Source organism: Pollicipes pollicipes, unplaced genomic scaffold, assembly GCF_011947565.3.
Source record: "Pollicipes pollicipes isolate AB1234 unplaced genomic scaffold, Ppol_2.1 Scaffold_7231;HRSCAF=8579_pilon_pilon_pilon, whole genome shotgun sequence".
NCBI lineage: Eukaryota > Metazoa > Arthropoda > Thecostraca > Pollicipedomorpha > Pollicipedidae > Pollicipes > Pollicipes pollicipes.
Genome location: NW_023597034.1, coordinates 41,764,471 through 41,785,272, shown reverse-complemented (window position 1 = coordinate 41,785,272; position 20,802 = coordinate 41,764,471). Strand labels below are relative to the sequence as shown.

Genomic DNA, 20,802 nt, shown 5'->3' with positions numbered 1-20,802 from the left:
TCTTCATGCGGAAGAATTGATGTCCTGACTACATCCAGAAAATAGTTAACATTACCACAAAAAGTCGAAACCAAAAGATGTCAGATCAAAATGCCGAACAGTCGAAATGGAAGATGCAAGGGTAATATTTCGGTCACCCCTCAGGCTGAAAGGCGCAATTCTTTATACCACCCAGCCTCTTGGCCCTTTTTTAACTAAGAAAATGAACTTCATCATCTCTGTCGCATTGACGTCTGTTGTGGGTCAATGCCCTGTCGTAAGTTGCAGCCAAGGCCATTGAACAGAGTTGCAGGGCTCCACTCATTCAAGGCAGCTAGCAGCATGTTCGAATGGGATTTATATTCTTTCCAGAACCAATCATATTGTCAGCCAGTAGCTAACGAATAGGACAATCGGGCTTTCAGCGAATTTAAATCAGCTGTAGTAAAAGCATGCGCTGGAAGCTGCACCCCGAACAGCCCATCTCGCAAAATGTCGCAGCAGCAGTACATTAGGGACGAAAATGGTATGTTATGTCTTTCATGATGCAATGTAGGTGCCGATGCAATGCACCACATTCATGTTCATTAATGTCCGTCTGTAGTAGTCAGTTTCACAATGTATGCGCAATTGATGTGACTTCCCAGGATCTCAAATAGTCTGGAGGCGAAATAGACGCATTCATATTTTTTCGAAAATACTACCTTATGATTTACCATATATCCTAATTAGCGGATTATCTCACGTCAGAATTGTACACAGATTTCGCAATATCATGACTAAGGTATCCGCATAGGTTGAAATTAAGTAAGTTTGATGGGGATATCGCCTACCCTAAAAGCACATAGCTTGCCGAACATTCTGATCATGGACATGTAGTCACATGACCTTTGCCATATGTAGCTCTTGAACTGCTGCTAACAGGTATTTTAGAAAGAGACTGGTTCAGTAATTGAAAATATGCCTTAGACTTTGGTGACATCAGTCAGTTAAACATGGCACATGCTTGTGCCAAACATGGATCATGCTAGATTGCACTGAATTTTGAAGTATGCGGTGAGGATTGGTTATTAAAATTTGCAAACTACCATTTTAACATTCTGATTCTTTGAAACCTTGCTAGATAACACTGCTGAATATCAGGCACACAGATTTACTACATCCACAGCTAAATTTTCTGGCTAAATTTTGTTACTGCAACATAAATTTTTGCATAAAAGTTTCTTTAAAATGGGTTAAGCTTCTGACAGTGTGGTGTATTGGCTTATGTAGGGTATCCCCATCACTGCTTATTGATTTTGTCTACCCTGTATTGGTATTGTCCTGTATCCAAGAGTTGTTACTCATAAATAACACTATTTTTCCAGGAGACGTGTTCATACCAGGATCAAGACGTCCCGATGGAACATTTCGAAAACCTATAAGGGTAAAAGAAGGTTATGTCCCCCAGGATGAAATGCCTCTGTAAGTATGACTAATGTGCAGGTGATGTCTTCTTAGATGTTGGGTCTTTGTTATATTGATAAAAGGTTTTACATAACATGTAGTAATTTGTTTAGCATTTATAGTAGTTCCTACTCTGTCTTTCTTGGTTGCTGACCACCTTATCTTGATAAATTGTTGAAAATGAAGATGCTTTTCATTGACATCTAAAAATTTGTCAGAGTCTTATGGTGATAATCTGGTCATTGCTTCAAATTGATTCATGCTTTGTGAAGCTGACTGACAAGATGTATACTATCCAAGCACAACCATCTATTGTGAGGCTGGTCATGGGGGTATCAATCAGAGTTGAAGGTGAATGAATGCTTTGCAACATTGCAGCACTATGCTTTCATGATTCAAACTGATTTGTACATCCATGTAAAGGCAGACATGGCTTATAGAGCTCCTTCCATGATGGTCATCCATGTTCTTCCATGTTTTTTTGTCATTCACCCATTCATCTGAAAAGCATGGTATCAGTTGTTTCAACATCATTGCACCTGCACCACTTTTGCATGCACTGCTTCCCATCCAGATTTACATTTGCTTGCATGTGGCACTTACCCAAAGATACCCATATCAAATGTACCCCTGTATGAGGTCAGCCCATATACACCAAGCTCGCACTCCAAGCTCGCATCATGGGCCTGGCGTGCTACGGCGACGGGAGCGCGCAGGTGACGGCAGTGCCTACGTCGGTCGCTCCAGGTGTTCCTCGTGCCTGCCAAGACATTACAAACCCGTCGAAACGAGCACGTTACCAACTCTTTGACATGGTGCCCTGTCGCGTTTCTCGGCCAGATACGAGAGCAAGGGCCGGCAGTTCAACAGAGGCCGCGTGGACCATCCGATCGGCCTGGCGCCGGACGACGTGGCGCGCCACAGGGCCGGCCGGGAGGCGGCAGAGCGGGCCGACCGGTTCCCCAGCGCCGCCGGGGACGCAGTCATCCCCGGCCTCGCAGGTAAGGCACTGGGGTGCGGGTCGGGCTCACTGTCAGCTGGTGGTGCGTCTGGTGGTGCGTGCTCCGGTACCGTCGGAGCGGTCTCCCGGAGCCGGGCGGAACGCGGAGCGAGGCTGTGCCGGGGAGGGGACTGGTTCCGTTGGATAGGGGTTGATTGGGTTTGTTAGGAGACTTGTCGGATGTTGGCTAAATGGTGGGCGTGATGTGACTGGATTCCAAACCTGTTCCACAAGTGGAACGCCGAAAGTGTTGTCGCTCGCGACGTTCTTACCCCGCCTTGCGCTAACCCTCCCGCTGACAGCCCCGGCTAAGTCGGCGAAGAAGTCCAAGTCGAAGAAGAAGCCCGAAAAGAAGGAGCCGCCGGCGCCCGTCATAGACGAGAGCCTGGTGGAGCAGCTGTCCAAGGCGAGCATCGCCGCCGCGCCAGAGCTGCCGCTGCCCGAGGCCGAGGCGGCCGAACTCAGGAGTAAGCTGAAGAACCTGAAAAAGAAGCTCAAGGACGTAGTGCAGCTGGCCGAAAAAGTGAAATCGGGCCAGGTGACTCCCGATCCCGAACAGAAAGCGAAAATATTACGGAAGCAGACGCTTATAGACGATATTAAGAGCATTGAACGAGAACTTGGCAAGTGAATAAACGAGTGTTTGGTTGTGGTTTGAAGACTCATTTTCTTACAATTTGAACTCGGTATGTGCAAACTGGCGGAGTAGGTGTTCACGAGTGCTTGCTGGGTGATCGTCGTTTTTGTATTTGTTTTGGCGATGTCATTTTCAGTCCCGAGTTTTCCAACAGTGTGGTCGTTCGACCCGTGCCTAAATGGGTATTAAATTGACTACCCCATGCTTTGCGAATGAAACGAATTGCTTTTTGACCTGTTGTCGTGTACTACGTTTACCGCGAGAGACATTCGGTCCCAGTGGTACGTCCAGGTACCATGTGCGATGGTGGCGTGCCGCTCGCGTTGTTTGCGATGGAGCTTTGGCGGTGCGGCTGGTCAGGCGTGTCGAAATCGTGGTGGATATTGGCGCGTGCACTTCCAGCAGTTGCGATCCACAGGTTTTGTGAAAATGGAGAGGGCCTAGCAGGCTGCTGCATGGGCAGCTGCCGTTACGGTGACTTTTAAAATTGAATAAAAAATGTGAGCGGCTCCGCGTGCATCTAGGAGTAATTTTTCGTGAAATGGAAGGGCTGCAAATGCGAGGCTAGCTTTAAATCGGTGCGTCCTCGCCGCGGACGTACCGGTTTACCTCGCGGTTCGCGGGGAGTACAGCCTGCTCACCAGCCTGAAGCAGCACACCGCGCCCGGGCGATTCACTGGCGGCAATCAGTGAGCACTGCACCGAGGTGAGCACCCGCCAGCTCGCGGCCGCCCAGCCCGCCGCGAAACTTTGCAAGAAGTCAGGAGGCGGCGTAGTCGACAGCAATGCTAGAAGTCGTTGCTGGTGCACAGCTGGGGTGGTGCAGCAGTCGGCGGCAAATGTCTGTAAAGTTAGCCATTTCCTCGGCGACTTTTTCGGCGGCGGGCTCTGATTTCTCTGAAAACACGTCAGATGGTCAGCTATGACACTTTGAAATGAAAGTGACTTATTTTGCGATATCACGTGACATTCAAGGTAAAAATAAGACCAAAAGGACAAGGAGCTTCATGTCATCAAAAATGACCCGCAAATTTCAAATTTTCAAGCGTCAGGATCATCACCACAGAAGGAACCAGCGTCCGTCAAGACGTCCTGGCCTCTCCAGGTTATCCTTCAGAGTCAAATTAAGACTCCGATGACAAGGAACTTCCCACCACCAAAACATATCCCGACCGATCGCAACTTTTCCAGGCGTCGGCAATATTTGCTCGCGCGCACACTAGCGTCCGCCGAGAAGTCCTGCCATCTCAAGGCCGCCCTCCAATATGGAACTAAGGTTCGAATGACGGAGAACCGAATATCACCAAACCATTACCGGGCGATTTGACCTTTTCAAGCATCAGAGTATCCCCAAGCGCATAAAAAAGCGTCCGTGAAAGTCATGTACCCTCAAGGTCACCTTTGCAGGCCAAATTCATGTCCAAAGGACGGGGATCTTCATGACACCAAAAAGCTACTGGGTGATCTGAAATTTTTAACCATCAAAATGTTATCAAGCGAATGAACTAGCGTCCGTCGCTGCAGAGCCGTCAATCGCGTACGGCAGAATGAGGGACGGCTTTTGGATGATTGGTTTGCAGATTGCTGTTTCTGTAGCCGTGCAGGGTACTGCCCTGCTACAATACCTCGTAATGGGTCCAGACGTGCCACATCCACACATCAGAACAATGTATTCATATAGCGTATACTGCAGTGCATGCAACTTCGCGCTATCGTGGACTGACAAATCCCCACACGGATCAGCGTTCCATCAACGCAGGATATTTTTCTCTTATTAGTTCTAACCTTTCTCCGGGCCCAATCATGCTCGATCATACAGAAAACACTCTGACTTGAGACTTATAAAAGCGCACAAACACGAAATAGGATAAAATAATATCACAAAAGCCTGAATAAGCACCCCGAAGTCAAGGTGTTTAGTGTATGATTCCGGACATTGTCATTAGAAGCAGACCACACGGCACGGCCCGGAATGACGGAGGCACCGGCGTCAGCGGGCCGGAGGCCTGATCACCGCGGCGGCGCGCGTCTTCTGAGTTCATGCCTACACAGCTGTGCTGACCGCGGGAGAGGCGGCTCCCCACGGTCCACCCAGTGGACAGACCGGCATCGATGGCACAGCTTGTCGCAGGGTCGCGCGGCTCACTGGGGCTCGGCTACGTCGTTTCCCGGTGGGCTGGAAGCAGCCGATCTCGGGTCAGAGGGTGGCAGCTGTTGTCACACGAACATGTCGCCCTCATTCAATCATAGGTTACCACGCCGGACTTGCACCGACCGGCTGCCACATTCGATGGCAAGTGACGAATACTCTTGCGTCGTTTCGCAATATTCGTCCGACCTATATTCACATGTTAACCAAATATTCAAAGAACGTGTGAGCTGAACGTAGATGAAATACATACCCGAAAATCGTTATTTCTCCACGCGCCGACGCAACCCACACGAACCCAACCTCAAAACACCCGCACTCGATCGCAGCCGACGACCATCGGACGCGTGCACCCAGCCGCCGTCACCTTTGTAGCTGAGCTCCAGGGCGTCGGAGACGATGCGCATGTCGGCTTCGATGGTGCGCGCCCAGTTCTCGACATCGCCCAGCTCCTTCAGCGCCGTATTGAAGCCCTCCATCAGCTGCAGCCACTGCTGGCTCTGCTTGGAGAAGGCCGACGCGTTCTGGTACAGCTGCTTAGCCTCCGCGTCCAGCCGCTTCTGGTTCAGGTACGCCTGGGCCACGCTGAAGGCATGATAAAAGACGGTGTTTCAACAGCTGACTGGGAATCACGGAAGGTTAACTGGTGAGTGGAAGAGGTTTCTTCACGTTTGGACGACATTCAACTTGGTCCACCTCTAGTCTCCACGCCTTAGATAACGCCATACTGGGTGACAATTACATAAACTCCCACATCCTGCTACGGTGGGTCCAAAAGTGAATCCGTTGCTGGGTGGCCACAGCTGGTGTGTGTCGTGCGTCCAGAGCACGTGACCTGTGATTTCAGTGTAAACATGTGCTCCGGGCTGGACGGTGACAGTGACACACTTCCTTCGACGTTGGGGCAAACAGCAGCTGTTAGTTCGTATGAATCGAACGTTTAAGTTGCATCTCGTGCTGTCCGAACCGTACTAACTCGAACGACTCCGCTGCGTAGCTCGCCCACGCTTTGTGGCTTGAGGCCATGGTTCATGAAATACGGTCATGTCGGGAAAAAGCAAAATCAAACACAGCCTAGCTTAAGCTAAGACGTTACAAGAAGCTACCTTCAGTTGTCTTTTACTCGATTTCACCAATTAGTCGCCTGCTACTTCAAAACCACTTACCCCACATTGAGGTGGTCCACCAAAGCTGCCGTCAACTCATTTGATGCTGCTATCGCTTCCTTGCGTCGAATTTCTGAAATAAAAATCCTGTCCATGATGAACCGCATGATAATCCAACGAACTATAAAGTTGCGTCGCATCATAATGCAACAGCATACACAACTATCCAAATCTCTCTTGGCAACGAACCATGGAAAATAAAAAGAGTGCCAGAGTCAGCAGCGGGCAGCAGTGGGCAATGGGAAGTTGGCAGCCGTAGCAGCGGTAGTGGGAAATGGGCAGCAGTGGGCAGTGGGAAGTTGGCAGCAGTAGCAGTGGTAGTGGGAAATGGGCAGCAGTGGGCAGTGGGAAGTTGGCAGCAGTAGCAGTGGTAGTGGGAAATGGGCAGCAGTGGGCAGTGGGAAGTTGGCAGCTGTAGCAGTGGTAGTGGGAAATGGGCAGCAGTGGGCAGTGGGAAGTTGGCAGCAGTAGCAGTGGTAGTGGGAAATGGGCAGCAGTGGGCAATGGGAAGTTGGCAGCAGTAGCCGTGGTGGTGGGAAATGACAGCAGGGGGCCCAGCAGTCAGCACCCCTGATCTTTAGAACAAAATTTTTGAAATCGGTCCACAACTTAGCCTGCGATAGCATCAAACAAACTGATAACTACAACTCTGACCACTCCACCACTCTTTCAATACCAGACAATCACACCTTCCTTGCCAAATAAGATGCAATGCTGGAATTTAGGGAGAAAATAAGATGCAATGCTGGAATCTAAGGAGCACTAGAAGCCAGTAGGGACACGTTCCTGTCTTCCCACCCCATCGTGTGGTTTTACATCGCATTGACTACATGGCCATTCAGCAGCCAGCGAATACACCTAGTCACGATTAGCTGAAGCTGTCCTGCAGTGCAAAGCACGTCAGGACGCATGCTCAGGCTGCCCTGCTAGTCATCTCTGTCTTTTTTAAACGGAGCCATTTGTCTTCTTTTGTGGCCGTGGAGTTGCTGATGCTTTTCAGTGTTCAGTGGGACTTATCAATGTAAATGTCACAGTGAGGAAACCACAAATATCCCGGTACGGAATGAACACATGCGAGACCCGTAAGCATTCCTACCGTGCGAAGAAAACAAAGCGCAGGTGCAATTTTTTCCATTTTGGGATTTTCGCAGTTCTTTTCTTCCGCCGAAGTTCTTCTTTCCCTCCGCCGAATCGATTCATAAAAAAAGACATGTTTGCATTTGCACTATTTTCTCGACGCCGTCCAGGCGCAGCCTCCCGCTTCACACCACCATTTGGCAACACCGGAGCGCTCGCTGTCGTCTAGCCATAGTCTACCACTTCTCCGCCACCGTCTGGCACTACCACAGACCTCACTGCCGTCCAGCCACAGCCTCCCACTTCCCTGATCCTTTAAGGATCGGTAGGTGGAATGCTGTCTACGATGCTCCAAAAGGAACTGCAAACACCGCCCACTTTAAAGTCGGGTCATATCTCGGGTGTTTGCTACCCCAACTGTTACTATAAGTTGCCAAAACTTCCTGTTACTCCAAGTCATCAAATTCCGGCCATTCTACAACGAAAGGCATGGCAAATTTTAGTTGCTGCTTCGCATTATGAACTTTGTAAATATATTTGTGATTACCCTCACCTGCCCTAAAATACACTCCCTTAACATTAATAATACAGCATGTGTCTGCACTTGTACTCGTCATTGCATACGTTCGCGAATTTATGCTTTTTCTGGCAGCATCCAGTGTATTTACGCTTTTCTCACTTTGAGGAAGTCATGCTGTTGTTACAAAATACAAAACATAAAAAACCTTTGCTGAATTTCTGTGAGGCTCCTATGCCAAGGTAAAAAACGGTATAGAGTGATTCCCTTCAATGTGACACATTCCACAGTATATAATCCACGTATATACCACCAACCAATAGCGCGATATAACAGAAATGCAAAAAGGTCCACCCTGAAAAGTTGCCAAATGCACATGCCTTTTTTGTACGCAGATTTGGCGATCTCCTCCATGCCTAACTGTCAAATGCGTCCAATGTCTTCTGTTCCACCGTCTTTGTACGGCATCTTATCACGCGCCTGGGTGTCCATTTGAATGCCCTTTGTTCGGGTGAGGATCAATTGGACCGGCCTGAGATTTTGTAAAAATGATCGGAACCCTTTAAAAGGATGAATTTCCGGGACCAGGGCTCACGCTAAGCAGTGCTTGTCGTGTGAGCCCTGAACCCCACCATCCGATCGCGCAATTCCAGGCAACGGCAGAATTTAGTGACAAAAGCTTAACGTACCACAATGCTCGGCACGGTCCGTCCTGCCGTCTGACGTCAACTAACCTTTAGCGCGACCGCTGGCGTCAGCCGCAGGCCGTGCCTGTCAAGGGCAAATAGCGAGAGCCCTAAAGCGACTCGAACCCACCCTGCCACGGGAGGGTGGATTGGAAGCCAGGCGCTCTAACCAACTGAGCTACCAGGACAGATGGAGATACCATAAAGTAAGGGAGCTATAGGCACCAAAGTCACATGGTGTGTTGGCCTGTATGTGAACTCACTTGTGCTAAAATTTGGGTTTCCCAGGTCATCAACTTTGGGCCAAATAAGGTCAAACAAGGCCTAAGCCCAGATTGGCCAAACATACCCCAAAACCTAGGTGTCTGTTCTAAGCAAAAGATCACTGATGCTCAATGAAGGCTGATGACCTTATTTGACCTTTCAGAGGTCATGGTGACCAAACTCATACAGAACTGCTTTGATCTTTGCACTTGAGTAAGAGTCAAGGTCATGCCAGGCAGTGTGTTCCTAAAAGCAAAATGTTTACCTGCATCATTGTAGGCCAGTTAACTATTCTGACCTTCAAAAAGTCCATGGATGATGTATAATGTGATTCCCATTCATCAATAAATTTGAAAAAATGAAAGTACCAGAAACTACGCCACACAGCAAGCTGTAGAATAATAAAGTTGGTCGGTTTTGACCTACATCTGACCTTCATACCCAGTCCTAGGTTAATGGAAATTGCTCATTCCATTGTTGCACTGCCAAAGAAACTACCTCAGAGATGCATGGCTTCATGTAACAATCAGTTGTTGCATCAGATTGAATGTTCACCTGGAAACCATCTTTGCTAATCCATGGCCTGACTTTGACCAGTCATAGGTCAGTGACCTTACAAGGTACATCTAAATTCGATACCAAACAATCTGCTATTCAAATGTTTACAGCCATACAAAATTTGGTGCTGCTATGCCACTCCATTCAAACAGTATTCCAGAAAAAAATATTTAAGAGGGGGGAGGGTTACTGATACTTTGCTTATTCATCTAATATTTCAATTGGTTCTTTTTAATCTTAGGACACCAATATCCAAAGTAGGTAGGTAGGTATCTAACATGGAAAAATATCCTAGGGTAGGTAAGCAGCTCAGCAAATTTGTTTTGTTTACTTACAGCTGGCCATGGGGGAATTCAAGATGGGTAAAACAGATAGTGTGGAACAAAAGGTGGAATTCATGTGTGCTCATCATAAAGTGAGAAATGCACAAATGTTGTGGAACATGACATAGTGCATTTCCATGGTTTGAGAACCACACCTGATTTACCAATGAATGTGCCCTCCTTAACTTATGCACACTCTGAACTGCTTCAGCCTGCCGTTTCCTGTGTTGTGAAATGATTCTAGCAACATACAAATCAGACTTAAGAATATGCTACACAAATGTCATGTGAACTATAACAAATGCTCTTAGAACCAATGTGATGATATTTATTGATAAAACTTTATTCATGAGCATTGTTTAGCACTGACCTACACAAAATATGAAAAACACAGTGATTTCCCAAAATTTCCGTTAAACTGAGACACCCGGAGCACTGCAGTGAAACACATGATGTCTCAGTTACTGTAAATCAAACTTGAAACGCAGAGAACAAAACCTCTCTCATCTGGCTTGTGCTACTTTACCCTGTGCTTGCTTTTGAGTCTGCTGCTTTGCCTGATGCTCCTTAAGCATTTCAGAAAGCATGGTGAACGATATATGATATTAACTTGACCGACGCACCACGAAATTTATTAAGGTTGCACTACGCACTCCAACTAACTCGTTTTAGCCACTTGTCCAAACATTGCCGCACATGCGCTGAATATGTGTCTGTGGTCCAAACAAGAGGCATTGGGTTCAACCAATAAAGGACATTTTAACCAATTTCGTGACGCCACACGTTCCGGAGACGAAATGCCGGCATCGGCGACGGCGGCCTGTGGGACAAGACACTAACGTTAAGACATGTACATGCAGCCTATTCCATTTGGCCTGGCCCTGTCCACTTAATTATTCTCGGAGTTTTTACAAAGGCATGGACTGGAAACTCGCAATCCGTCACGCAAACCTAATAAGACTGACACCTAAGATGAACATCGCACGTGTCCAGGTGATCCCTTCATTAGGCACTCACTCAATTATAGCAATCCGCCTGTCACCACAAGATAAGTTTCCTCTGATCTTAGATCCAAACAGAGCGCTTTCTGAGTCCTCATGAGTTCTGAAGAGGATAGAATCGGGTATCGATGACGTCATAGAATAGAAAAACATGCCTGTGGTCTCTCAAAGAATGTTGCGTTTCTGGCCTTGAACCCTGACCCTATCTGTCACGAGCGTTGCCGAGAGTACGGGTCGTTTCCAGAGACTGTGCGGGGTCGATTTCGGCGGTCGGGGTGATTTGGAAAAACGACTGTCGCCCACATCGTCCCCTCCGTGCGCATCTTGGCTATCTTTTTTACGGGTACATAATTGGTAGGGATTAGTGTCCGGGGCTCGAGCGTTCTATCTTGATGTGGCTTTTCGTATTACAGCGCCAGGGGGGGGGGGGGGATGATACATTCTCGGCACTGAAAATATTGACTCCCTGACCCCTATTGTTGCCATGCTATGGTGAAGGATTGTAAGGCAATAAAGCATATGCCATCATTCTGTCATATGCAGTGGATATGCTTTCATGTAAATGCTGACCTCAGTATTTAGTATTTAGTACTTATTATCAGTAGTATCAGTACTTAGTATCAGTATTATTAAATATCACTATTTAGTACTCAGTATTCAGAAAGATAGTATTTCATGGCAACTTTGATCATCTTAGCAATGTGTCATTTAAGCATATACATTGTATATTAATGACATGTAGCAATAATGTTTGCCTCCAGAATGCTCTAAGAACACTTTTGCTGTTTCTTCAGCAGTATCTCCACAGATGGTTGATGGTAATGACTGTATTTTGGATCATGAGGCTCTTTGATTTGTACTGAAATGGAAATGTGTATCATTTAACTCATCATGAATGCCCACAGCTCATGTCTTAATCAGTTACTTTACAGATAATTGTATTGGGTGGGTCATACTTTTTTGGTGGTCTTATGAATGTGACGGTGTTATTGACTTTGTGTCTTTTGATCTGATTATCAATAATTTCCAAGAATGTCCAAGATTGTCAAGAATTGAGTTCACAGTGCCTGTGTACATTTCCTAAGGAAAATACCCTTTAATCATTCCTATGCTGGCTTGGATGATATTTTGGCAGTTTAGAGCATATTCATCATTGGTATCTGTGTCATACCAGGGCTTATATATGTATATGAATATTCACTGCATCACAGTGTGCTATATGCTGTGCTTACTAACACCCATGTTTCTTTTTTACAGCTTGGCAAAGAAATCCTCTTCATTAACATTTTCATAAGCATTATTTTTAACACAAACCACATATTCAATAATCATGGTTGCAGCAAGGTAAATACAACTGTTGTCAACAGCATTAGGAGGTTGTGGTCTTGTCAGTAAGAGTAGTGAAAGATCTTGTTATAGAGATGGGTGGCAAAAATGATAATAAAAGAAAATCAAAGTGTATTCATGTCCACTATATTTGCTGATTATATTGACTGAATCCCTTGAAAACATGTTGTGGGTTTGCAATTGTGGGGATAATAACTCATTCTTATTTCAGCCCTGACTTCAAATCTTCAGAGATATTTGAGCAGATGGACAGTGTTCTAAAAACAGATGGAGCAGATATAGTGAAAAAGGTAAGACCTATTACTTGACATTGCATGGAAGGGTAATGTTTTTGTAATTTGCAATGAGCCTTGTTGTATTGAGAACAGTGTTGATAATGGTAAAAACTGTTGCTATTATGCATGAAGGTATGTTACCATGGCCAGTTTGTTATACATTTTCTGTAAGTTTTCCTTCATATTTTGTTCATCTGCTGCTTCAACATGACTGCTGTTCATCTGAGATTTATGTTCACATGCTTTAAACTGTCAAATGTGTTAAAACACTATGAGTAATATGGGCATTGATCACTTGGTAGGGTGCTATTAAAGAATTTAATTGCTGATTTGACCAATATAATATAACTTTGGTTTGGACATACACTTATTAATGACTTGGCTGCCTACTGGTGAACTCCAGGTCATTCCAAGTTGAGTTGAATACCAATCCATGTAGTCTTGGTTTTAGGACTGGTTCTCAGCAGGTAGCATTATTATGGCTGACCATGCTAACTCAGCTGCTGCTACACCATATGCTAGCTGCATGTCAGGCATGTGTGATTGCATCCCAAAATCATAGCTGTGTTCTGTTGGGTTGTGGTGTCAAATGGATGCAACCATTGTCAACCACCTGGCAACTGGCCCAAGTGGGGAAAGAGTGAAATTTTTGTACTAGGTTAGTGGGGTCAGGGTCCTCACAGTAAGAGGTATGAGACATGCACCTGATTCCAAGCAAATCATGCAAAACAGTGGTTGGTCATCTTTCTGTTGAAATATGCTTACATTGTATGAGCTTGCATCACACTTATTAAAGTATGTCACAGTGAGTGGTCGCTGACCCAGCCGATGTGTCCTGCGTACTCAGATGAAGGCAGTGTTCGCATTCTCTGTAAAGAACTCCGGCGGCAAGACAGCTACCTGGACTGTGGATGTGAAGAATGGCAATGGTGGTGTGGAGCTTAATAGCAACAGTAAGTGATATGTGCTGGTGGTGTGGAGCTTAATAGCAACAGTAAGTGATATGTGCTGGTGGTGTGGAGCTTAACAGCAACAGTAAGTGATATGCGCTGGCAGTGTGGAGCTCAACAGCAGCTGTAAGTGATGCGTGCCAGCGGTGTGGAGCTCAACAGCGGCTGTAAGTGGTGTGCGCCGGCGGTGTGGAGCACAGCTGCGGCTACAGTGCAACAGCGGCTGTAGCGGCAGTTGTCCGAACCAGTGCTTTACGGTTTTAGGTTACCACGGCCCTGAGCGTGGCTTAAGTCTTGCAGCTAAGTTTATCCCAGAACTGTGCTATTCTAGGTGCTAGATCGTCTGATCTTCGTCGATATACGCCAACGTTGACAAATATGTGTAAATAGTAAATACATCAATGGTACACTATTTTTTTCCATCTAGTTTTAACTATTTTCTATTTTCAGTTAGCGCTGCCGACTTGACGCTATTGGCGTTTAAGCGCGGTCCGACGTTAGGAGACAAACATTGAGGTTCGCCGTTTGGCGAACACTAACGAACCGTTGTAGGGCAGGACTGTTGTGGCAGGAAGTGGCGTATGATGGCGATGCCTGAGTGGCGTGTAACTGAGGGCCTCTGTTGTGCCCAGCAGTCCCGCTGTTTGCCGTTGCCTTCCTGTCGTGTTACCTGTCGTCTGTCGTGTGCCTGTGTTGCGGCCGTGCGACGCTCATCCGCTTCGCCGTTAGTATGGCACGGCCACGCGGTCCGGGACGGCTCCCTCTCAACGGCTCTCTCCCGCGCTGGTGGCGTTTGGCTGGTCTGCTGGGACGACGGGGTGTAGGTTTTGTTCGCTTGCTGATGTAAATCCGGTCGTCGATATCAGTAAGGGTTCGCCGATAATTTGTACTGTTGCATGTTTAGGAATGTGGGGATATTCTTCTGTTTCATCATTTATTTCATTTTGCTAGACCATCATTTTCGGCTGTAACATTTCTGCGGGTTATTGGTCTTGACATGGGTGCACTGTAAGTAAATTCACAGTAAGGGATACTAGCATGCCGACATTGTTTTGGGCTCTTGCATTACGACATCGTCAGCTCAATAAGAAGAGTTCAATTAGCAATGTCTGTTCTTGTCGCGTTTGCTTTGGTAGACGCGAAAATCATGTCAGCCTCTTAAAATATTGAATGTGAATATCCTTTTTTGCTTTGTACGATCCCTTTAAGAATCGGTTATCTTCTGCACTCGCCAGCCACTCCCTGTGAATTGACCGCCTTTCCTCGCCAGTTCGGTACTCCTCCCCTCGAGCAGGGTGTCCGGCCCCTCCCGAGCGTCGCTTCTCACCGTCCTTCCGTCCTTCCCCGAGCATCCTGAGCGGCGGCGCCACCCGGCTGTGTCGGCTGCAGGTGCATTGTCATCGGCTCTCCCGGACTATGCCACCTGGATCCGCCGTAACACGGCTGGCCGCCGCCGCCGCCGCTGCCCCCGCATGGGCGGCGTCGCTGACCGGGCGCGCTCCGCCGGCCCGCAGAGAAAGCCGACGTCACCTTGACGCTGTCAGACGCTGACCTGGTGGACCTGATGATGGGCAAGCTGGACGCGCAGAAGGCCTTCTTCCAGGGCAAGCTCAAGATCAAGGGCAACATGGGCCTTGCGCTTCGACTCAAGACCTTCCAGAGCGAGATGGATAAGTACAAGGCCAAGCTGTGAGCAAGCCGGCGATGCGGGTTTTTGTCGTGTGATTTTCAGCAGGCGACTGGACATTGCGATTCGTAATTGTATGCAGGGAGCTAGTTAATGATAACTACTTTTGTAGTTGGGCCAACATATTCGTTATGCATCTGTAACGCGCCGTCGATTGCTCTGCCATGCGCTCACCTCTGTGTGTTGATGATGATCACAAGATCCCGCAAACTCTGAACAGGATCCTGCCCGTGGATGGTGCTGCGGTACGTGTTATGGGTGCACGTGGTACGTGGGAACGGGCACTCATTGCAGGCTGGATGGGATGCAGTTAATATACATATGTTACACATATTGACAAGGAATATGCCTGTTGGCTTCGCAGAATATATCGAGTGATCGTGACAGTTGTCTCCTGTAAGAGATAGATTGGTGCTCAGCACTAATTCGCCCGTCAAAATGGCGACGGTATTGGACGTATATGAAGCTGCTTTCAATCCAGGGCCCATTTTACGGCTTACAAGCTGACGCAGGTTCAAATAGTTTCCGCTCACACGGTCAGGCGTGTTGATTGCACGCTAGACTCCCGGGTAGATGTGTTTGAACAGCATGCACCGTTTTCCACCGCGCCGGCGCATTGTGCCTCGCGCTCGGACGGGACTGCGCGTTCACTCGCCGGACGTCCCTGTGGCGAACGTCCTCTGGAGTGACACGTCACCGCCGGCAGCCGCCAGGACGCCGCACTGCGACCGGTTTCGCCGGATCGGCCCCGTCATAAGCCGGGCTTTAACTCGGGGGGGTAGGCGTCACAGCGGTCGTGGAAAACCGCAAAAGATTCGGCGCACCGGCGACGTGCTGTGGTCGACGTCGATGTGAAGAATGCGAACGGCGCTTCTCGTAAAGCTGTACTTGCCAGTGGTTTGTTCCCCAAGGAACACCGTGTTGCAGGTGCTGCGCGTCTCGAACCGTAGGATCCACTCACCAAAGACAAAACCGACATGTTTCAAGGGCGGGGATCACCATTGCGTCTGGAGCAAACAGTTTGCACGCATCCGTATGACCGGTGCCGTGTTTCGACAATCAGCACTGACCATACGCTGAATACATGGCTGCCAAACGACCGTCCCCCCCCCCCCCCCCCCTCCCTCCCTCACCTGACTGCTCGGCACTTGCAGGAATTAGTTTCATCATTGTACACGAATAAAATAGGTGAATCCTGTTCATGAGATGGTGTCACGCCCGCAAATGAGGGAATTTGACTATGTACGTTGTTTCTACGATTTTGCCGTCGGATCATATGCATTGTGCTCTCAACAGTGGCATTAGCTTCCAACCATCAGTGCTTTCGAACAGTTGACTTTAAAAATAACCCTGTAGGGCCTGGGTGGCACACTGTTAGTACCCTCTCTTGACACCAGATGTCAGGATGCCATTTCGTCGGTCCCGAGCTCGCGTATTTTGATTTTTGTTGGACACGGCTGTGGCTTGTCTAAAGCCTCAAACGCTGATGTCAACAGTCGCTCGGGTCGAAACCGAAGAATCTAAAAACTGGGCTGCCACTTGCACTGGCGGCGGTTCCTGGGAGACGCTGCAACGTAATACTGCGGAGCCACAAGGATAAGCCTGGATGGGTGTTGCCCGCGGTGAGTATTTGCTTCCCGTGGATCATCGTCCCAACAGTGGGATAAAGAGAGGCGTGCCTTAGTAATAATCTTTGAAAGGATTCGCTACAGCTCAGCAATTATCGCAGAAGGGTCGCGCGGCACTGTTGTCACCATGGCGTGAACGAGTCGTCGGAGTAAATCCTGAATAAGTGGCGGACTTATCGTTCCCTGCTGCCTGGCTCGTGCGTGACGACTAAGTGACGTCACCGGCGCTGCAGTCTGAAAGGCCCAGACTCGGTGGCGTGTTCAGCGCTCTTTAACAGCCGCGGGCCAGACGGAGTGCGATTGGACCGTTTGGTGATCAATTCCTTCCCACGGCCACTTTTACCCCATTCAATAGCCCAGCTCAAGGCCGGTCGGTGTACCGCCCTTTGGTGGCGTAAAGCTGAAGCGTTTTGGCTAGATATCGTTTCCAAAATAACTGTGACATGTCAACGGGACCTACTCTTGTGTCAACACGTGTATGTCTAATGTGCGCACAGCTCCATTTCTCGGTACGTGTTCGAAAGAAACTATATTATGTCGGTTGTTGATGTCCATGATCCTCCATGTCAGCACCGCACCGAGAACGTGACATGCTATGACGAAAGCCTGCGCCTTCACTGTAGTGCGTTCTCATGACGTAAGCAAGCCGTTCTTTCGACGGAGATGTGCGATGAACTGCGAAATGGACGCAACATCGTTTTGCATGTCCAGCGCCGATCTCAGGCTCCGCCACCTGTTTTCGTCGGGCTCTCGCTCGCGGTCGACCCGTCGGTCTCATCTCTCCCTCTCGACGGCCGCCGCCCCCGCGACCCTCCCGCCTCCTTGTCGCCCTCGAGCCGGCGTGTCGAGAGCGATGAAGCGGGCGGCGGGGGGTGGGCGCGGCGCGTTCGATCGGCCCGCCGCGCGCGTCCGTCCAGCTGGCGGCCGTCGCGTGCCGTCCGGCGCCGTTTGGAGCCGGCGGCCCGCCGTCGGAGTCGACGCCGCCGCCGCCGCCGCCGGCGTCACTCGGTCGCCGCCCGCCGGTGCCGACGGTCTTGCGGCGCCTGGCGGAGGTGCTGCCTGACTTCGCGACGCTCGAGCTCGCTGGCGCGCCACCGGCGATGACGTCGGTGGCGCCGGACCGGCCGGCGGTCTGTGGCGGCGTCGACTGGTCGGCGCCCGGCGCCGTGGTGTCGGTGCTGGCGCTGGCGCTGCTCAACACCACCGTGGTGACAGGCAACGGACTGGTGATGGCGGCTATCGCCACCTCGGCGCGGCTCCGCACCACCACGCACCTGTTCATCGGCTCGCTGGCGGCGGCCGACCTGCTCGTGGGCCTGCTGGTGCTGCCGTTCTCGGCCTCGCTCCAGCTGACCGGCAGCTGGCTGTTCGGCCCCGCCTGGTGCTCCATATGGCTGGCCACGGACGTGTGGTGCTGCACCGCTTCCATCCTCAACCTGTGCGCCATCAGCCTGGACCGCTTCCTGGCCGTGACGCGGCCTGTCAGCTACCCGAGCCTCATGTCGACGCGGCGCGCGCGCGCCCTGGTGGCGGCCGTCTGGTTCGTGGCGTTCATCATTGCGCTGCCGCCGCTGATGGGTCAGCGCGAGAGCGGCGCCGGGCCGGCAGACGCACTCTGTCCGGTCACTGAGTGTCGGCTCATCAGCGAGCGCGGCTACGTGGTGTACTCGGCGGTCGGCTCGTTCTTCCTACCCTGCTTCATCATGCTGTTCTTCTACTGGCGCATCTACCGCGCCGCCGCCTCCACCACGCGCTCCATCAACAAGGGCTTCAAGACGATCGACCACGAGTCGTGGCGGAGCCGCGCCAGCGAGGAGCGCGTCACGCTGCGCATCCACCGCGGCCGCGGCTCGACGTACGGCGCCGCCGGCCGCGCCGCCCCGCTGGAGCCGGAGCGGCGCTCGCGCAGTGCACAGGACCTGCTGCGGCCGCCGAGCAGCAGCCCGGCGCGGCGACGCTCTCCGTCGCCGCGGCGGCGGCGGCCGTCGCCGTCGCCGCCGCCGCGTAGCCTGCCGGCGCCGCCGCTGGGCCGGGCCGGCTCGGAGCGCGGTCCGGCAGCGCGGAGCCTGGCCCCGGCGCCGGTCGAGCGCGCCACCTCGCCGGTGGTGCTGCGGCGGGCCCGCTCGGACCGGGCGGCGGCGCGGCTGCGGCCGCGGCCGCCGCCGGAGCGCGCCTCGGTAGGCCGCCGCTCCGGCCGCTGTTCGCGCTCGCCACTGGAGCGCAGCGCGTCGCAGCTGCAGCCGCCACTCGGTTGCGACTTCACGGCCGCGGCCGAGCGGCGCTCGCTGCCGCCAGCGGGCAGCGGCGCGCGCCTCCTGCCACCCGTGCCGCCGCGCCGGCTGTCGCCGCGCTCAGCTCCCGTCTCTCCCGGCAGCGGCGTCGAGGCGGCCGACTGCCGGCTCAAGATCGGCGTCAACAAGCTGAACCTGAAGGCGCACGCCAAGCGGTTCCGCGTCGAGACGAAGGCAGCCAAGACGCTGGCCGTGCTAATCGGCGTGTTCGTACTCTGCTGGCTGCCGTTCTTCACGCTGTACCTGGCGCGGCCGTTCTGTGAGCGCTGCTTCAGCGACACCGTGTTCACGCTCTGCTTCTGGCTCGGCTACTGCAACTCGGCCATCAACCCGGCGCTGTACGCCTGCTTCAGCCAGGACTTCCGCACGGCCTTCAGGCGCATCCTGGGCCGGATGACGTGCTGGGCCGCCGCCAAGCAGGACAGCCTTGTCATGGTTTCTTTCCACGCGTACTGCGACGACAGCGCGCCGAGCAGCCAGCTGGTGGCGGGGGAGCCCGTCTGACTCGGACCGCGTCCGTCCGCTGGCCGTCGCCCTGGGCCGCCCTGCTGACGCCCGCCGCCGTCCGTGCGGCGGCAACGGTCGGCTTAGCTGACTTGTGGTGCGCGCTCCGGGAACGCCGGTTGGCTGCGGAGAATTGGCTTGGATGGGATCCTTCATTGTGCTGTGGTCTGACTCACGCTCTCTGCGTTGCGAGGTGATCTCGGAGGAGGTGTTTTTCGTCGTGTTGAAATGTCGTCGAACCTGAGGGACCGATCCGCTCTGGGCGAGCGGCTGCGAAATCCGCGTCCGCGATCTGACGACAGCTGTCAAACCCTACTCCTGTGGCACAGGGTCCGATTGAGGGTCGGGGGTCTGCAGACCGTTGTTTGCGAAGTCAGCGACCGGAGGTAGCCCGCGCTGTGGTTGGCCGGCCGGCGGCGTGCCGTCTGATTAGATTGTTCGATACCTGAGCGCGATACTGCAGGAACGGCGCCCAGCGCTGCGATGTTGGCGTCGATTGTACCCGCACTCGACCCATCGAACCGATTCGATAGCGCGGCTGTTGAATTCAGTAGTAGTTGATACCGATGTGAAATCGATTTGCCTGGAGGACGGAAGCCCGTGACGTGTGGTTCGCTTCTTGGCGCATGCGCGGCGGAGACCTCTGAAGATGCCGGTCAAAGAAGCTTCACCCTGGATGTCATTATGGACATTTATGTGCTGGAGAAAATGTGTTGCGTGGGGCCCTCGGCGCTGTGATTGAAATGGAAGTATGATAAACTGTTCGAATTTTATCGGTCGAAACAAACCAGTTTTCGTGTTGGGTCTCCACATTTTGAAGCATCCGATCGCAGAATTCATGGAGCATGATGGACAGGATTGGCTTGGTTACAGCAAAAGGATCCACGAATGAGATAACTCGACGCCCGGATATTGTGCAGACCGCTGCGTAACTCGACCCCTGCCGACAAGATATGAAAGCTTGCTGGCACGGAGCTCTGTTTGTCATGGGCTCTTGCAGGTCCATGGTCGTGAAGCTCTGTTTTTCAGAGTGATGACGAAGATCGGCCCTGATGAAATAGGTTTGTGAACGGCTGACGCGTTTGATATGCGACTTCCTTGTTGTGGGCGCTAGCAGTTCTTCTGTCATGGAACGTTGTTTACTGCGAGCTTCAATAGGTCTCAGGACGCGAGTCAAATTACAGTTGTATATGCCCAACAAGAAATTAATATTATTTGCGTAACTTTCTCGTAGTTGTTTCTAGAGTTGTAGCCATGCAGTAGTCATTTTGCAGTATCTCTTCGCTTTGAATGACCATTGTTTGATCCGTTATTCTA

General features: G+C 51.0%; 4 protein-coding genes across 10 annotated transcripts; 3 read left to right on the top strand and 1 right to left on the bottom strand.

Annotated features, from left to right (window-relative positions):
- Positions 1 to 129: 129 nt before the first annotated feature.
- Pym (partner of Y14 and mago) lies at positions 130 to 3,571 on the top strand. 2 transcript variants are annotated; one of them, XM_037232790.1, is made up of 4 exons: positions 130 to 256; positions 1,347 to 1,443; positions 2,266 to 2,426; positions 2,728 to 3,571. In XM_037232790.1, the coding sequence occupies exons 1-4, from the start codon at positions 247 to 249 to the stop codon at positions 3,054 to 3,056; spliced, it is 597 nt and encodes a 198-aa protein (XP_037088685.1). In that variant the 5' UTR covers positions 130 to 246; the 3' UTR covers positions 3,057 to 3,571. The 2 variants fall into 2 exon arrangements, with proteins under 2 accessions (XP_037088685.1, XP_037088684.1); XM_037232789.1 differs by lacking the exon at positions 130 to 256 and adding an exon at positions 332 to 505.
- Positions 3,572 to 4,628: 1,057 nt separating this feature from the next.
- Blos1 (biogenesis of lysosome-related organelles complex 1 subunit 1) lies at positions 4,629 to 10,489 on the bottom strand. The gene is made up of 4 exons (XM_037232798.1): positions 10,329 to 10,489; positions 6,378 to 6,450; positions 5,579 to 5,796; positions 4,629 to 5,238 (listed from the first exon to the last, which is right to left on the bottom strand). The coding sequence occupies exons 1-4, from the start codon at positions 10,387 to 10,389 to the stop codon at positions 5,219 to 5,221; spliced, it is 372 nt and encodes a 123-aa protein (XP_037088693.1). The 5' UTR covers positions 10,390 to 10,489; the 3' UTR covers positions 4,629 to 5,218.
- Positions 10,490 to 10,997: 508 nt separating this feature from the next.
- On the top strand, positions 10,998 to 15,446 carry LOC119109201 (non-specific lipid-transfer protein). 6 transcript variants are annotated; one of them, XM_037232793.1, is made up of 6 exons: positions 11,037 to 11,146; positions 11,565 to 11,621; positions 12,061 to 12,147; positions 12,362 to 12,440; positions 13,273 to 13,378; positions 14,890 to 15,446. In XM_037232793.1, exons 3-6 carry the CDS (start codon positions 12,134 to 12,136, stop codon positions 15,066 to 15,068), a joined length of 378 nt encoding a protein of 125 aa, XP_037088688.1. In that variant the 5' UTR covers positions 11,037 to 11,146; positions 11,565 to 11,621; positions 12,061 to 12,133; the 3' UTR covers positions 15,069 to 15,446. The 6 variants fall into 6 exon arrangements, with proteins under 6 accessions (XP_037088691.1, XP_037088690.1, XP_037088686.1 ...); XM_037232796.1 differs by lacking the exons at positions 11,037 to 11,146; positions 11,565 to 11,621 and adding an exon at positions 10,998 to 11,030; XM_037232795.1 differs by lacking the exon at positions 11,565 to 11,621 and having other exon boundaries at positions 10,999 to 11,078.
- A 2,377-nt stretch (positions 15,447 to 17,823) lies between these two features.
- On the top strand, positions 17,824 to 19,485 carry LOC119110140 (octopamine receptor Oamb-like; the record flags this gene model as incomplete). The annotated part of the gene is made up of 2 exons (XM_037233876.1): positions 17,824 to 18,540; positions 19,075 to 19,485. Coding segments are annotated over 2 exons (1,128 nt in total), but the record flags the coding sequence as incomplete, so codon positions are not given.
- Positions 19,486 to 20,802: the final 1,317 nt, after the last annotated feature.

Bases quoted from the DNA above. Each gene is read 5' to 3' on its own strand.
- Pym (XM_037232789.1), top strand. From the start codon at position 472: ATGTCGCAGCAGCAGTACATTAGGGACGAAAATG. The intron at 1,444-2,265 runs GTAAGTATGACT...TTTCTCGGCCAG, and splicing joins CCCCAGGATGAAATGCCTCT to ATACGAGAGCAAGGGCCGGC. The intron at 2,427-2,727 runs GTAAGGCACTGG...TCCCGCTGACAG, and splicing joins AGTCATCCCCGGCCTCGCAG to CCCCGGCTAAGTCGGCGAAG.
- Blos1 (XM_037232798.1), bottom strand. From the start codon at position 10,389: ATGCTTTCTGAAATGCTTAAGGAGCATCAGGCAAAGCAGCAGACTCAA. The intron at 5,797-6,377 runs GTAAGTGGTTTT...TCATGCCTTCAG, and splicing joins GTGGACCACCTCAATGTGGG to CGTGGCCCAGGCGTACCTGA. The intron at 5,239-5,578 runs GTGACGGCGGCT...GGCTGCTTCCAG, and splicing joins CCTGGAGCTCAGCTACAAAG to CCCACCGGGAAACGACGTAG.
- LOC119109201 (XM_037232796.1), top strand. The intron at 12,441-13,272 runs GTAAGACCTATT...CTGCGTACTCAG, and splicing joins GAGCAGATATAGTGAAAAAG to ATGAAGGCAGTGTTCGCATT. The intron at 13,379-14,889 runs GTAAGTGATATG...GCCGGCCCGCAG, and splicing joins TGTGGAGCTTAATAGCAACA to AGAAAGCCGACGTCACCTTG.